The sequence below is a fragment of the Psittacula echo genome (genome assembly GCF_963264785.1).
Source record: "Psittacula echo genome assembly, chromosome: 11".
Classification (NCBI taxonomy): Eukaryota; Metazoa; Chordata; class Aves; order Psittaciformes; family Psittacidae; genus Psittacula; species Psittacula echo.
This window is the reverse complement of record NC_137746.1, coordinates 17,239,853-17,256,857: the sequence shown is the minus strand read 5'-3', so window position 1 is coordinate 17,256,857 and position 17,005 is coordinate 17,239,853. Positions and strand designations below refer to the sequence as shown.

At 37.3% G+C, this 17,005-nt stretch overlaps 1 protein-coding gene across 1 annotated transcript in view; it reads left to right on the top strand.

Annotated features, from left to right (window-relative positions):
• DOCK2 (dedicator of cytokinesis 2) overlaps nt 1–17,005 on the top strand; it is a 167,788-nt gene that overhangs the window by 33,712 nt on the left and 117,071 nt on the right. The window contains exons 22-25 of the mRNA XM_080627460.1: nt 2,051–2,185; nt 5,437–5,545; nt 11,756–11,826; nt 12,494–12,600. Coding sequence (XP_080483586.1) covers nt 2,051–2,185; nt 5,437–5,545; nt 11,756–11,826; nt 12,494–12,600 — 422 coding nt within the window. The remainder of the gene's footprint in view (nt 1–2,050; nt 2,186–5,436; nt 5,546–11,755; nt 11,827–12,493; nt 12,601–17,005) is intronic.

The window sequence follows — 17,005 nt, the reverse complement described above, 5'->3', positions numbered from 1 at the left end:
TGTTCATTTATTTTTGGAGCATCCAGATAATGCCCAGATGTGAAGACATGGCCTCATAGAAAAGAATAAAAATAAAACTCTGCAGTCATGTTATACAGTAAATTTAATACTGGACTTCTACTTTATCTGAACAAAGTTTTCTCAGATGATAGTAGGATAAAATTGCTTTGAATGATGAGGAACAATAACATCTTCAGTTAATGCTGATCTTGGGGAAATGCCATAACAGGATAGTTGTATTTTTTTTAATCTACCTGAAGACTTGTTCTGGCACCTTAATGGGGTGGCAGATTGAAGCAGAACTTGAATTTGGGATATGAATAGTAGATGGAAGACTTTAGCTGAAGATTTGGAATAGTTGAGAATGTCTTGCGGTTTCCTGTGCTGAAATTTGCGTCAGTTCCAACTCAACAGGAAATGTCACACAGATTGAGCACTAGAACATGAATTTGCTGTGCCGAAAGGCAGTAGTGCACGATCAATCCTTTCTCACATTCTGGGGAAGGTGAAGTTAGCATTACTGGGCTCAGAAAGCTCAAGCACGTACTCTTCTTTAGTCCTCTGTCACTCCGTATGTAATAAGCACGTTTAATTTAATGCTTTATATTATTGTGAAGGACGAGAAGGTTGGCTGTGGACATTTGGGACAGCCTTATTTACTTAAAGTATTTCCAAGGTTTACCTAACTGGGAGTTTCTGATGATGTCCTGGTTTAGGAGGGAAGAAAGGTGGGGGGGGAAGTGGACTGCGTGATTCTGATTTACGGCCTGGGCTTAAACCACGACAGATGATTTAATCAAAGTCGCAGAGGCAAAATGATGTTTATGACTATTCCCCATATCATGAGTTTTCTTGGCATTATTGGTTCCATGCACATTGTGGAAGATGAACTGTGTTTCAAGTATAGTTGACAGTATCAACAGATAACTGTTTATGACCTAAGTCATAGTTAGGAAGGAAACACTGTTTCTCAGGCATATTATGACATATGATGAAATTGTGTTTTGGCCCGACTGTTAGTATACTAACTGGAGAAGACCCGTTTGTTGTTCGGTTCCTATTTAGTTATCCATTTGTACCTAGCTTTTATACAGGACTTCACATTGACAGTTGAGGGACCTTGGGTGGACTGCCCCTGCATGCAGGTTGGATAAATTTTGTTACAACTTGGTGCAAGTTACTGAGCTGTGACCTCAGAGAAGCTGTAAAAAGGGGTAAATGGAAACATATGATGGGTGTAGTGCTCAGAAGGCTGAGAGGCTGAAAGCATGACATTTTCGTCCTGAAATGTAAATTAGGCTAGGGCAGTGGAGCTGAGGATGTGTATGTTAGTTACACAGATGGAGAAAGATATATGCACACACAGATGTATATATTCTCTGTGCGACTGCAAGCGGTTCCTGGTGCTATTTTTTGCATGCAAGTCTGTTCCAAATATCATCGTGATCATTTACTAAAGTTTCAACAGTCCAGTTGGTGAACTGTTAAGTTTTGTCAACATGCAAGTGGTTGGTTGGTTTCTGTTGGTTTTGTTGGTTGCTTTGCTTAGGGTAGTGGATGGGATTTTTGTAGTGCTATAAAAAAAACCAAAGCAAACAAGCAAAAAACAAAACAAAACAAACCCCAAAACACAAAAGAAAAATAGAAAACAAACTAAAAGCAACCCCCCAAATCAAACCACCCTTAATTCTTATAGCTGCAATAAGCTCAATATTATATCATTATTAACTGAATCATTTCAGATGAAACTATATAAATTAAGGGACTTAGTTTTAGATGAGCTTTTGCACTTTATCAGGTAGTGTGTTTAACAGCAAATTGCCTTTGGATACAAAGCGAGGAAGTGTTTAAATGAAAGCTATGCTTTAAGCAGATATTGCTGTGTACCAGAATATTATACTATTTTCACATGCAGTTAATTTAGAGCATGTCATAACATTTGGGGATGTGTGCTTGACTAAGCAGAAACATTTATTTAAGTAGCCAAACAAATTAAAGAGAAGTTAATTAAGAAATTAATAACTATTTTTAAAATGTGTTATAACTTCAGGAAATTAATGAGTGTTCTGAAGACTTACCTGGATACCTCCAGCCGAGGGGAGCAATGCGAACCTATCCTGAGAACCCTGAAAGCACTGGAATATGTTTTCAAGTTCATTGTTCGATCAAGGACATTATTTTCACAGTAAGTACCCAGGCAATTGCCATTTAACTTGGAGCTCAATAACAGGACCAGAAGTTAACCTGAGAAACAGAAAATATTGGTTCCAGAACAGGACTGTATCTTTTGTTTTCACAAATAAACATAAGAACTGGTAACTAGCTCAAAATACAGACGTGCTGGAATAGTTTTTTGAGAGGGAATGTTCCAAAATCTGCTTTCTGATTCACAGTGTAAGTTCCAGAGACACGTTCATCGTCTTATACTGATCCTGTTCAGTAACAGCAGCTGATTTCAAAGGGTGATTATTCTTCATGTCAGGTGACTTGGCCTAAGACCAATGGATGGCCAAATGTGACAGATGGCTTGAAGCTCGATGCCTGTCCTTGAGATCACAGTGTTCAGCAGCTCAGACTGTGCATAGAACAATGTAATTTTCAGTAATCATTGTCCATTTGCATTTAGAGTTTCAGATCTCCAGTTAAGGAATTTATGTTTACGTTTTGGACACACATATTATGGACACACATAAAAAGAATGTAAAGCTGTGTAAAGAAGAAGATGATGCTTATGAGAATAGAACATAAGTAGTAGTTCAAAACTTTATTTTAAATTTAAATTTTAATTTAAATTTTAATTTTAAGGTGTTGTGGCAAAAGGGGACATGTAGAGTTTTGGGGAAGGAAGCATCATGTGGAGGATTGTGGAAGATGTTTTGCATGGATGAAGGTCAGAAGGCAGGGTTTTGTTCTGGGGAGTACTTTAGTCTCCATTTTAATTCCTAGTAATAGCTGCAGCAGCATTGGACAGTCTGGCAAATGAGGTCTGAAACTCTAAATTCAGTTGGACAATTATTATTATAGGCAGTAATAGCTCTTGCAAACAGTAGCTTCAGGCACATACAACCGAACAGTGAACAGTATCATCTGATACTGTGTTTTCTCTCTGTGATTCTATTTATCTCTAGATATTGTGATCTAACTTTTTGTAGACAATTTCCTATTGTCAGATTGGTCATGAGAATAAAGAAAATGTGAAAAAGAAATGGATTAATATATTTTCTTCCCATGAGAAAAGTTAGGGTTTACAGTTAAAGTGCTTTACTTTCAAAGGTTGAGATTAGCCTTCTTGGAGACAAATATTTTGAATTAATAGAGCTGAGACGGATCTTTAGATCATTCTCTCATTAATTTGATGGGCTGCTGAAGAAACTAAGCTGCCTTGCTGAAAGGTAAGAGACGTTACAGAGTGGAAATTGTGTAGGAAAGAGATGAATAATGACTTCTAATGTTAGACATAAAATGGGAGACTTTTTTTATCTCGTTGTCAGGCAGATACATTGACGATAACCAAGTTCTACTTTAATTTACATTCATTCAATCAATCCTGTGGAAGCTGTACAGAGATGTCATGAAAGCAGATTTGGTTTTTTACTCCAGTCAGCTGAATTAAGGTTATGTCTTGCAGCTGTTTGTTCAGTAGCTATGTTTCGCTGAAAGGTCATGTACATTAGCCTAAGGTTTGCATAATACAGACTCTGAAAACATGAAATGTTTACTTTCCTCCTTTCCTTGGCCTACGTATATTTTTGTTGCTGAAATTCATGCATGCTCTTGGGATGAAGTTGCTTCCAAGGGAAAAATTAAACATCTTTTAAAAATCTGTTTTCAGAACAAGTGATTTTAATTGAAATTTAACACAGAAAATTGTGCCTAAATGGAAACTAGATCATGAGTCAGGAAATAGTTATAATTCTACCTGGCATAATGAATCCTAGTGGAAATTTTAAAAGCATGTTTAATACATGTTGTGTGATGCTTCTGCCTCCCTCCTTGCTCCACGGGTTGAGTCAAGAGAACTTCCAGGTTCCTATTGCATTAAAACAATAAGTTTAAGAAACTTCCTTTACCTTTGCAGCAATGTTTTACAGTCAATAAAAGGATCAGTGCATTAGTCAAGTAACTTAAATAAGCACTTAGAGGCAGTCACATTTCCACAGCTTCTGTTTACTTCTGTCCCATTGAAACCCAGTTTTAAATAGCCCCCCATGCCACAGTCTCCAGTATGTTTTTTAAAAAATCAACTGAAACCCAAGCTCCTAAAATATGAGTTGATACTAAATGAGATGGCTTTTTTATATAAGTGTGCTTGTACTAAATCTTACTTGTTTCAAGATGCCTTTCACATCTAAGTTTTTTGGGTATGCATTTTTTGTTCGGCTATCACGCCTCAGTAGAGCCATACCTCAGGCAGTGTGTATTATGTATGTTTTTCCTCTCCAGATGATGTTTTGGATCTTGGGGTTCCTTTCCAAGTACTGACTTGAATCTCATTGATAAGCAATAACCTAATCAGGTCATGGGCCTGAACAGTGTAACTCTGTTTCCCTTTCCTCAAAGCTTCTTGCCAATCACTGTATAAATAACAGTTTTGACTTTTCCTTGCTGTAGACAAAAGCTCTTAATTTGCCTTTGGGTCCTTTAAGGAACTCAAGTTTCAAGTTGAAAAGAAAAGAACATGATGCTGGCATACATGACTTGATAAAGAGGGGGTTTTCTCTTCTGATAGAGAAGGCAGCATTCTGATAGAGAGGTGCAGCGTTCAGTTCGCAGTGTTCTACACACATTTCTGGCTTCTCTTGCTGCCTCACCTTTTTGCTTAGCTTGTTTAACTTTTGACAACTGTTTCAGGTAATTAATTTACCATGTCACCAGTGGTTTTTACTGTTCGTGGAAGCAGCATTTAGTATTAATAGCTAGTATGAACATACAGGAGAGAGAATCTGAAAAGTTCAGACTTTAGGACAAGGAGTAAAGAAATAATGGAGTGAGTTTAATTTAAATGCGCTATTTCACTTCTGAGCATCAAACAGAGACTTTTCAAAAAGCAGACTGGTTTATGGGGACAGTAAAAATCACTATTTGAGAAAATGGCAGTAACAGAAGAAACAAGCAGTGAGAATATGTGGCAAATAGCTTGGAGCACCTTTGCCACACAAGTTGCTTTGAAAGTGAAACAACTTGTTTACATAAGCTCAAATCTGGGAGGTATCATTTGTTGGAGGCTTTTAAATAAAATGGAAATGCTCCTGTTGTGTTCAAGATGAACAATTTCTACACCATGCAGTGAATAGCAGATATAACCCATTGGTGAAACACCTAGGTACATAATATTGGATCAACTTTAAATACATTTGTAAGGTAGTGTTAAATCTGGTACATCTAGGACTATGACATTTTGTGTTTCTGAAAGGATAACCTGATGTGTCTCAACAGATTATATGAAGGCAAAGAACAAATAGAATTTGAAGAATCTATGAGGAGACTCTTTGAATCCATCAACAACCTGATGAAAAGCCAATATAAAACTGCCATTTTGTTGCAGGTTGGTGTGTAAACAAGTTTGCTTTGGCTTTTTATATGGTTTGGTTTGTAGGGTTTTTGTTCTCTATAAATTGAGGAAAAGACACTTGTGGGAAACTTATTTTTTGTGTCGCTTTTGTAATTCCCCTGTACTGGAAGACTGAGTTGCCTAACGGTGTTTGAAGCATAAGTTGAAAAGATTAGGAGAAGAAACGTTTATATGGCTGTATGAATGTAGTGAGTGAAAGAACCAAAACACAGGTGCTGGAATCTTTCAGGGAATCTAATGAAGTGAAGCCATCAGTGGGAGCTGAATATTTAATTCCTGAGTTTCTTCAGATGATGCCGAACAGGGATTCCATCATCTTAGTTTGAAAAGTAAACATGATAATATCAGCCTTTCGGAGGTATGTCATATAAACAACAACTGAAAGTAGGATCAAAGCTTTGCATTCGTATCAATTTTAGTTATTCTAACACTTTGGAATCTGATGTGAAGAAAATTAGAAAAGAAAGAGCTTTTAAGATCAGTAATAGCAAATAATTGGTATGTGGTTCTGCATTAAAATAGAAAACTATCAAGGCTTTCTATAAAGTAGGAAGCAGAAGATTTTACTAGACAACTGCAATATTGATGCTTTGTATATTCTATATTATGAAATCGTTGTATTCATTGGGCTTGACTTTTCTTCTTGTTTTGTGTTTTGATTTCTTTTGATATGGCTTTTACTAGAAATAAATTGGGGGTGTGTAAAATAAAAACATTCCACTCCATTGTAAACTCCATGGGCATGTCAGTCACAGTAGCTTTCACAATGGACAGTATTTTCCTGTGCCTATTGGAGAGACTTCAGTTACGATACTTGAGACTCCTGCTGTGGTAGGTGAATATGAATTGTCCATAACAGGCCAGGAAAACGGAGATATTTTCTGCACTTGGTGAGATGGAGCAGGAAGGGGTAGAAGTAGTTTCCTAAGTCTGCCTCCTCCTAAAACCAACTCTGATTTTTCTTCCCTCCTGCCCCATATTAAGTTCTGGCATGACGTGATAGATGATGTAGTAGTACAAAGTTAACTTTGCAGGGTCAGGGAAAGGTGGTTATGCAGAGCTATTACAAATACACAAGTCTCCATAGGTGTTACACTTTGCATACCCAGAGAGGAAAGTTCACAAAATCTATTGGAAAAATAGACAAATAATCAGAGTATCAAAATAGCCTTAAATTTGAAGTGATCATTGATATTAATTAAAGGGGAACATAGATTGCTAGGATCAGCTGAATGAGTTCAAGTGGGTTATACTCTGACGATAACAGACAAGAAAGTTTAAGGAGCTGTGGAGAAAATTGAAGTAATTGCGTTTCCCAGGATATTGAGACTTAAAATGCAGAGTTTGCAGAGCCTCAGAATGTGAAATCTTAACTCTTATTTAACCCTTAGTTCTCCAAATACCTCTGATGTTTAGCTCTAGAAGATTTAAAGAATTCTTTTGAAACCTGAAATGTCTGTTGGTCTCTAATAATGTTTTTTATTATTTTTTTAAACTTGGCACTCAGTGTTTTAGTCAGTAGTGATTTCCCAGTCATTTTTTACTGACAGCAATCAGACTCAAGCTTGTACTGAATATTAATTCAGTCAGGAAAAAATGAGGTTTAAAATTACATGTCATATGAAACAGCCCAGTCAGTGCCAGGAGCACTTTATTGTTTCAATTTAGTTTTATCATCAGAGTAATATCTTCTTCATCTGTTACATGATGTGTAAGCTTATAAAGTTTCAAATCTAACTTTCCAATCTTTTGTTCTCAAGCTGGCTGCAGTAGATAGATGCTTTGACTGATTTTACTGCCTGAGCTTTGAAGAGAGTTGATATCTACTTCTGTTTTGCAGTGCTGTTTATGTCAGCTTTGGACAGCTGAAGACTGAATTTGCAGTTGGTAATTCTCAAATCAGTGAAGTTACTTCTTTTGTTTAAAGATACAGACAGAATGCTTCTCGACTTATCATTGCAGGAAGTCATTTCACTACAATTAGGATTATAATTTCAACATCCTAACTTCGCTGAGGTTTAAAAGCAACCATGTGAACTGGAGAGTGACCTCTTTTCAGGTCTTGGGACATTACTTTGTAAAGAGATTGCTCCTTATAGTCAAGACTGGGAATGTTATAAATTCACTAGTATGAATGTGCATCTTTAAAGCGAAGTGTGTGCTCCTTTTAAGATGTTTTTCACAGTTTGGGTTTGGTTTTTTTTTTTACATAATTTAAAACAATCATTTCTGAACTTGTACTGACTTAGTGGTGGTGGTGGCACTCATCTTTCTAGATACTAGACTTAAACCTTATCCATTTATTTTGGCTGGGATGATATTGCAGCTCTGTTTCATTTATCAGTTGCTTCTCTGTAGCCACTACTGATGAATTGTTGTAGGTTTTAAAGATAGTTTTCCTGAAATCTGTACTTCTGAAGTTGGACTTCCTGAAATCTGGGAACCTGGAAGTTTATTTCTAGAACCTGCAGTTTGATCAAGGGAGATTCTGAGGGCAAGAGGAAGTAGCGAGGTGGTAGTGCCTTCTTTACTTTCTCTTAGCTCTCAGGGAACAAACATTATTTTCTGCAGATATATTTTCTGTCTGTGTAAATCAACCTCTGTTTCTGGGGAATTAAATCTGATAAATTGTTTTTAAATTTCAGGTTTTCTTTTTTTAATAAGGTCATACTGGTGATGTCTGATTTGTAGTCTATGAGTGTGCCCTGTCATTGACAACCTTGTGCTCTCAACCTTAAATTGCAAATCTGGCCCTAGTTCTCTCCCCCAGCTGACACATAACGTTTGACCTAGAGACAATCTTTTCTGTTGCAAATCTCAGCTACACCCAGCTCGGTACTAGGGACTGGTTTTACAAATTGCTAATCCCAGTTCTATATGTTTTCAGAAACCATATATGGCACAGTCTCAAAACCAGGAAAACACAGGAAGGAGACTGACTGTGACATTTAGAAGTAGGAAAATAATGTAATATCAAGATGCTACCTTTATCTTCTCATTTTTTCCCACATTTTTGACCCATCCTTACTGCTGCAGTAGATTCTAAGAGCTTAAAACAGTACAGGAATGCATAGATTACTTAACAGAGAATAAGGTTAGAAAGGTACTGGCAGTGGCACTTTGATTGTGGTGTACAATAGGGTTGGCACAGTAACTTGTTAAAGCTGCCTTAATAGCAAATAAAATTAGACTAAGAAACAGAGCACTGATGATTTCTTTGAATGTTCTTTTCATCTCATGGGTACTGAAATTTCATGAATATGTATAATGTAATGTAACAAAAGAGGGCTAAAAATAAGCTTGGTCAGGAGTAAAGGTGAAAATAAATTTAATAGTATATATTATATGTAAGAATTTTCTGCAATGCTGTGGTTTTATCTCTAAGGTCTGAAGAACACAGAGCATCTTGTACTGCTTTGTGGGAGATTTTTATGACTTCATTAAGGGCAGTGCTCACTTGTGTCCATAGCGCATCACTTGAAGTAATTACTGCAAATGAAACTTGGGACTTTAAAATAACGCAGGGGATATACTTGTTATTGTCCTGCAGTTGGTACTACAGATCTGCAGGGACATTCCAGCTGTATCCTTCCAATTTCCCTCCTCATAAAGTATGGAGTAAGGAATATGTGGGAAGAGAGACAGCACAATAGACAGTGTCACTGGATTACTGCCCGAAGTATTTTGTGGCCTTCTCCTTTATCATTATATTTCACAATTGAATTGGTGTAAAGGAGATTCAGTGCTGCTATTATACAGTATCTTCTTCTAGTATTTGATGTGTGAAGAGCAAGGAACACCACATTACTGAAGTAAAACTGGGTCTAGGTTATGTTTCTAGCCCACCACAGATATTTGTAGAGGGGTTATAAATAGCTCTGATGTTTCACAGTCTTGGTTTGGTTTGCCTTTTTTTATTAAAACAACATAGAATTTTTTCTCCAGCCTATTTCAAGGAGCTGATAATGACTAAGATCAGTAGGAGATACAATCTCTTCATTGTGGCAATGGCTTTTAAACACTCCTTTGACCTTCCCAGGTTTGAATTGCAGGGATGAAATCTGCAGAGGAATGACTTTATCTGAAAGCATCTTAAGCCAGCATCAAGTCAGTCTGAAATACTGTATACAGCCTCACAGAAGCTCACAGCAATAAAATGATAGCTTTATGATGTTTAAAAAGCCTAAATGAGAGCCAAAGCAAGTTGTGCTCTGATTGTCTTTATTCTAACCTCCCTACACCCAATAAAGAAGAAACTAAGTTTTTATCAGGGAATTTGCTGTCATACAGATCCAGAGGCTACATGTGCTTCATTTGAAGCCTCTTGTTGAAAGCCTTATATTTGATGAAAGTTTTGGTATAGAAGCACTGTGATATTGGTAGCTATTGAGGAAGCAGTAGACACCTGCTCATCCAGCAGCAAAACCAAAAGCTTGTGAAACCATCAGCACACTTGAATTTCAAATTGGTAACTGGAAAGAAAAGTACTTCTTCCTTGGCCTGTGTTGTTTCAGCTCTATATTCATAGTGACATTCTCCCACTGCTGATAAAACCTCAGGAAATGTAAATTCAAAGAGTTTGTTGGATGCTTTCTTGTGTTTTGCGGCTGAGATTCAATGACTTGTAGGCAGTGACAAAGCTGCAAAAAGCCATCTGAGGGCAATCAAGAGAGACTTCAGGGCCTTGGGGTGATTGGTTAAGGATTCAGGAGCACAAGCAGTGTTGGAGGGAATGATGTGGGAAGTCACAAGGAGCCATCAGATCAATACCTGGCTCCAAGCCTGGGGTCACTGGCAGAATTTGTGATTTTTTTTGGTCATGAGTTAGTTTACAGAACGCAAGGCCTGCTGGCAGCAGATGGAGTACAGCTGTCTCAAAGGGGGAAAAGGATCTTTGTGCAGGAATTATCAGAGCTCATAGAATTAGCTTTAAGCTAAATTTGAAGGGGGTGAGGGATAAAACCAGACTCACTAAAGATAAGCTTGATAAGCATGATATGATTGCACAGCATCTTTATGCAGATTTGAACTTCATAAAAAGGATCTACTGTACATGACCTATTGCAATAGAAAGATGGAAGGGAAGGAACATGCTGCCAGATCTATATCAATGTGGCCAGGTTTTCCGTTTTGACTAATTAGGTAGTATTTTACAAAAAATACGTTTAAAACCACAGAGTCAGTTTTTGCTTATGTATTTAGTGCAACTCTCAGCGAAGAGCTATGGCATATCCTCATGTATTTGAGAAATACAAGCTTGTTAATTGGATAAGTCACAGGTCCTTCTGTGAATGTAAAAATCATTGTAGACAGCTCTTATTATCTAAAGAATAAGTAGAGAAATAAGTGGACATCTACTCAGCAAGTGTTATATATGTGTAATGCTTCTGCTTTTTATTGCAAGACTTTTCACATGTGTGCTTTCAAAAGGTATTATAAGGGCTGTATAGCTACAACAGAACTTTATGACAGAGTAATGCAAGTGAGTCTTTAAGGATTTTAGCCTTAACATCCTTAAGTTAGCCTTTTTTTCTTTCTTACTTTTCTTTCTTTTTAAGGTTTTGATTATTCCATCTCACTGTCAAAATACACCTCAGCAATCAATAGGATAAGCTAAACCACCAGGTAGTTTAGCTTCAGATGGCTGGTTAGGGAGATGATGCTCCATTTCATCTGTTCCAGAAAGTATAGGTTTGGGGTGGAGAGATGACTGTTATTCTGACTTGTGCCTCCTGCACAGCACATTTCTGGGATGGAATCAGTACAAAGTATGATCAAAAAGCTTCTGCTTGATTAGTTCTTGGTTTACGTATTTGCATCATAATGGCAGTCTTAGTGGTCTGCAAAGAGAGTATGACGTACAAAAGAGGGTCTTAGCCCTTCCAGCCTTCTACAAAGAAAATATGATCCACTTGGTACTATTGAATTGAATTGAACTGAATAGAATTGAATTTAATGCCATAGTTCCTCTGCATACCCCCAGCATAAGAGCCCTTGTGTGACTGTGTACTCCATTGTGAAAGAAATTAATATTCAAATGTGATGTAAAATGTAAGTCTGAGGAAAGAACAAAATGATCATTGCTTGTTTTGTGTGTATCTGTTTCAGTGGTGTGCTCTGTATTGTACATGCTGTATATGCAGATAAACGTACAAAATTAACGCAATCTCTACATCAATTCAGGTTGCTGCCTTGAAGTACATACCATCAGTTCTTCGTGATGTTGAAATGGTCTTTGATGCCAAGTTACTGAGGTGAGCTGCTTCTGAGCATTTGGTACATGAATCACATGGTGTATATGATGTATCGCTGCTGTCAACAATGAATTCTTGGTGATCAGCTTGACTCCACAAAACTATGTCAGTTTGTACTGATCAAGGCAGTGGTGGAACACAGAGTGTATTCTTTAAACACAGAGTTCTTGCCTGACTCACATAAGGAATGAATTTATTATGGCAGCCCAATGTTTATTGAATAATTATTAGTGAATTATTGAATATTTATTAGTGAGTTAAATGCACAAGTGGAACAATCTATTTTCTCTTTCCCTGCCCCTCCCTTGAGTAAGTTCTATTCCAGAAAACCAAAGCTGATTTTAGCAGTTTGAAATACGTATCTATCTTTATTTGTCAAAGCTCAATTGTCTCCACCACAAAAAAATGTCTTTGTTCTATTGAAAACAGTGGAAAGTGGTAACAATTGGGAAACACAGCCAAAATCTAGTTCATCCTCATTTTGTTTCTCTTGAAAGTTTTCTTTCTAACCCGCTACTGATCAATGTTCTTGATACGGTAAATAAATCTAAGCCTTTAAAATGAAATAAATGGTTAGGAAGATACGATCTTTTGCTTTTTCTGTCTTTATTAACACATGATGAATTAATCTGTATGGTATTTATGACACTTTTCCTTTCTTGTGCAGTCAGCTACTGTATGAATTTTATACTTGCATCCCACCAGTGAAACTACAGAAGCAGAAGGTGCAGTCCATGAAGGAAATAGTACGCAGCAACCTTTTTAAAAAACAAGGTAAATATAAAACGCCTTTCAGGCCTCAAATAAATAGGTGTGAAAACATTGACTGACTTTTTGTGCAATTCATCTGAAATTGAGTAAAACAAATGTGGAGAGGCTGTGAATGCCTGAAGTCTGACCTCTGCAGAGGATTTTCCTCTTTCTTCAAGATGGCTATTGCGCAAAGCATGACTCCTAGCCTAGAATCAGGAGCAGGTGGATCTCAGAGGAAGAGTTTTGTGTGGTTTTCCTATGATATAATGGCTAGATGGATGAGCCGCATATATCCTTTCAACCCTTTTGTAAGTTCTAATATAAAATAGGAAGCGAAACCTTGGGAATGCAGCTTTTGTTATATAAGGGCTCTGCCTGGGCAGAGGAAAAAAAGCCTGATTGTGCTCTAGTATAGCTCAGCTGCAGTGCAGCATTCCCAGCCATAGGAATAACAATGATTCTTAACTTCGTCAGAACTTGGTGGCCTCTTTCACTGGCAGAAGTAACAAGTAGTACTGAAATGTCTTCATCAGCCTTGTGCTTAGTTTTCCTTCATTTTGTCATGGAAAGGGAGTTGCTGCTAAAGGAATAGAGCAGAGAAGTCCAGTTTTGCATGGTTGACTTGATCTTGCCTGCTAAGTGTTCTGTCTCCTCTCTTGTGGACCAGATGACTTGCTTCTCTCTCAGCATCTCACTGCTGTGTAGAAGATCTCCAAAACAGTGAAGGCACATGAGCTACTCAGATGTCCATTTTGTCAGATGGTCAGTTTCTGACAATTCATAGATCATTCTTGGAACTTGACAGTTTAACAGTGGGTAGCAAATAGTACTGAGCATGAGTGCAGGGTAAGAAAGGATTGCTCTCATCTCGTTCTTCTGTGTTGCCAGAAGAGTCTTGCAGTTCTAACTACCTAGGACAGATAAAAATTCAGCTGTATTTGAAGACCTGTGTTGTATTCTATTGAGCCTGACACATATATTGTAAGCTATAACAATAATTATCTGTGTCTGTTGTGTTTTGAGACCATTATAGATTTCCTGGCCAAAAATCTAGAAAGTAAAATAGTTGGTTTTATTGCTTAGATTAAATTAGGTATGTTTTAACTCATATTTGTATTAGTAATTTCAAGTGTCACTTTTTTTCTTTAACTATGTGTAGGACTCAAGGTCGCTTGAATCAGTGGAGCTTTCATAGCTATAGCTTGAATATCTGCAGACATTGATCCTCTATTAAGAGCAGAACCAAGCAGCTGATTTTAAAACAGATCTAATTCTATAGTCACATTTTTTCCCTGTAGTTTACTGTATGTATTTTACAAGTACTGTGTGACACATCGTTGCATTACCAGCTGCTTTTACTGCTGTGGCTGCTAAGGTCAGAAGTGCCAGTCTTGGTTTTACCTCTGCTTCTTGTGGTAGTAGTATTTAGACCAGAAGGAAAAATGTCCTGTCACAAAACTTAGAGGCTCCTGGGTTATAATAACGTACTCTGTTGAACTTCTTATCTTACTGGAATTCAGTCAGGTACTTTCACTGTGTTTGATACTGAGAAATGAAGTCATGATATTGTTAACCAGGGAACATTCATTTAAAGATTTTACACTTCAGTATTTTGATGAAGTTACAGGACAAAACTGCTTGTTGCTGCATTTGTAGAGTTTATAATTTATACATTCCTGAACCTGCCAATCTCCTTCTTGTTATTTTTCCCTTGTGGGGGGAAGAGGGCACAAGCATAACTTTAAACCACCCTCAGTGCAACTCATTCAGGGCCAGATAGACTCTTGTGAGTGTATTTTCTTTTTCATGAGACCATTCCATTACAAAGTTGTCACCCCTGTGACAGTATGCCCAGCAAACCATGTTACTTTTGCCTCAGTGGGGTTACCCGAGTATCTGTAAGGTGTTTAGTCATAGAGTTTCTCTTTTGGGTGATGATCTTCATAACTTTCACCCAATTCCTTTCACCGCCACATTACTAAAGGCAGGAAGTCGACTTGGGGATAATCAGTGTTTTATATCTAACTGTAATTTAAGGTTTTTTTTTTTAATTATTTCTATCTTCTTTTTGTATTACTTGGTTTTAAACTTTGGGCTGCAATTACTATAGGGAAAGTCCACAACATGTTTAAGTGCGGGCACCGTAGGGTAGGAAAAGACCAATACACAATTAAGTACCTCTTATAGTAGTATAAAAAAGTTTCTGTGCTGTGCTATTGCAATATTGTGCACAGTAAATAGCAAACAAGTAATTTTTCTTGTACATTGTGGTTTAAAATAGAAAATTCCAAAACTGTTTTCTGTTAAATACAATTGATTTTACAATTAATTGGGTAGAGAACCAGCAGTGTGTGGAGGGTGTAGACAGTGCCTGATTCATTGCTTCACGCAAGGAGGGAAAAGGTAATTTACAAGAATGAAAGCATATGTATTGCATCACTAAGTAAGATGCAGCATGATAATTAAGGTAAGATTGCCAACAGTATCATTAACTAAAGTTCACATTTATTTGCAACAGGTAGAATTTTTTTCTGCCATGAATATGGATTATATTTAACTGCATTGCTAATTACAGTCAAGTCTTTTCATTTGGATGTGTTTCAAATTATCCGTCTTTCCTCCAGGCTTTAGTATTTAGTCTCTTTCTGTGTAGCTCATTACAGTTCCAGTGCAGTTAATTTACTTCCAGTCCCAAAGGTATTGTCTTTATAATTCAATTGGATTTCACATATTGGTAATTTTTTTCCGCTACCCATTGATGTTCAAGGAAGCTAAGGAAATGGACTTCTGAAAACATGAAAATGTGTTTAAAAAAAGAAAAAAAGCCAATGAAACTTGTCCTGGGAAGCCTTGAGGTTAAACTGAATGTATGGGTATGTATTCCCAGGCATTCCAAAGTTTTCGTTGTCGACTGTCTTGTGCTGTCTTCAGGTAGGATGCACAGGCGTGTTGACTGCTACTGTACATGATCGTTAGAAAGCCCACAGCACTACAGCACTTTCAGAAGCCTTTAAATTACATTGACAGATCTTTTTTGTTGAGGCATTGAGTTCTTGTTCCCACTCTCAAGCTATAATACATCTTAGAGGGGTTATGAGGTGACAGTTTAGAGGGTTCAGGTGTTTGAGTAGCTGAATGTAGCAAGACTGATGCTTTCAACTGCTTATGCACATTCACTGTAACATTTAGGAGCATTCTAACAGAATATGTGAGTACACTCACATTCATTTACCTAGTGTTTGCCTTCTGACAATGGTCCTTGATCAGAGGACAAGAAATCTTAGACTTTTTACACTTTCTTTTTAGATCATCTGATAATTCATTATTTTAAAGTAGCAGAGGGAAAGAAATGATCGCCTTGTCCTGTATAAGCACCCCAATGGGATTTCAGGGTGTCATTTATATCTAAGAAACTTTCTGCTGGCATATTTTCCTTTGTATAGTGGGATGTAACAGATTATTCTCTGCCTCCATTAGGATTCTCTGCCTCCATTAGGATTCCCCATTAGGCTACCAAAGAAAAATTTCACTAGAATTGTTTTATTTCTATGTAAAACTGCATTTTACATGAAAAATGCATGGAAAATTGCTTAAATCACTGTGGTTTTTTCTTTTTCTAGGAAACCTAATTGCTAAAATTCCCCAATCATTTCTCCATGCTTGAGAGATCACTGAATTAAAACATAGCTGTTTACATGCCATTTTTATTGTAGTTAGTGTTTCTGAGCTTGTGGTATTCGGAGCTAGATTTTTATTCTAAGCTGGCATGAAATATCCACTGACATTATGCCAAAATGTGTATTCTAGTTAGCCTTGGGAGAATTGATTTTTATTGGTGCGAAATGAAAATAGAGTGTTTGAACATACGATAAAATGTGTTTGTATTCACACTGCTGCTTTTGACTTGGTATTCTCTAGAGCTCCACTCCTGATTAGGAGTTCATGCTGTAGCAGAACACTGTGAGATCTCCTCCAAAGGGTAGAAAATCTAAGTAGGTCAGACAGATGGTCACTGCAGGGGTGGGAATAGAGTTTCAGTCTCTTGGCCCAAAATCCAGGTCCTCTGCTCGCTGTGGCTGTAGACCTAGCTACTGCATGTTCAGCATATGCAAGCCACTTGCTGATTTTGGAAGAACAGCAGCAAGAGACATATGTTAGCAGCAGGGGTTAATTTGCCAGATGCCAGAAGAAATATTGAGACTATAGTAATTTTTTTCCCCCTAACTGAGGAACTCTTCCTGTTACGCTACTGTTTAAAGAAGAGAGGTACCTGTATACACCTGTAATGAGACTTCTTTCTAGAGGTTTGCATTTGAGACATGGGTTATGATGTGTCAGGAAATGCAGGCTTGTGTAGTATAATGCCAGTGTTGCACAAGGAACATGTTTGATTTCTTTGAAGGATCATGCTGTAAGTCCATGTTGT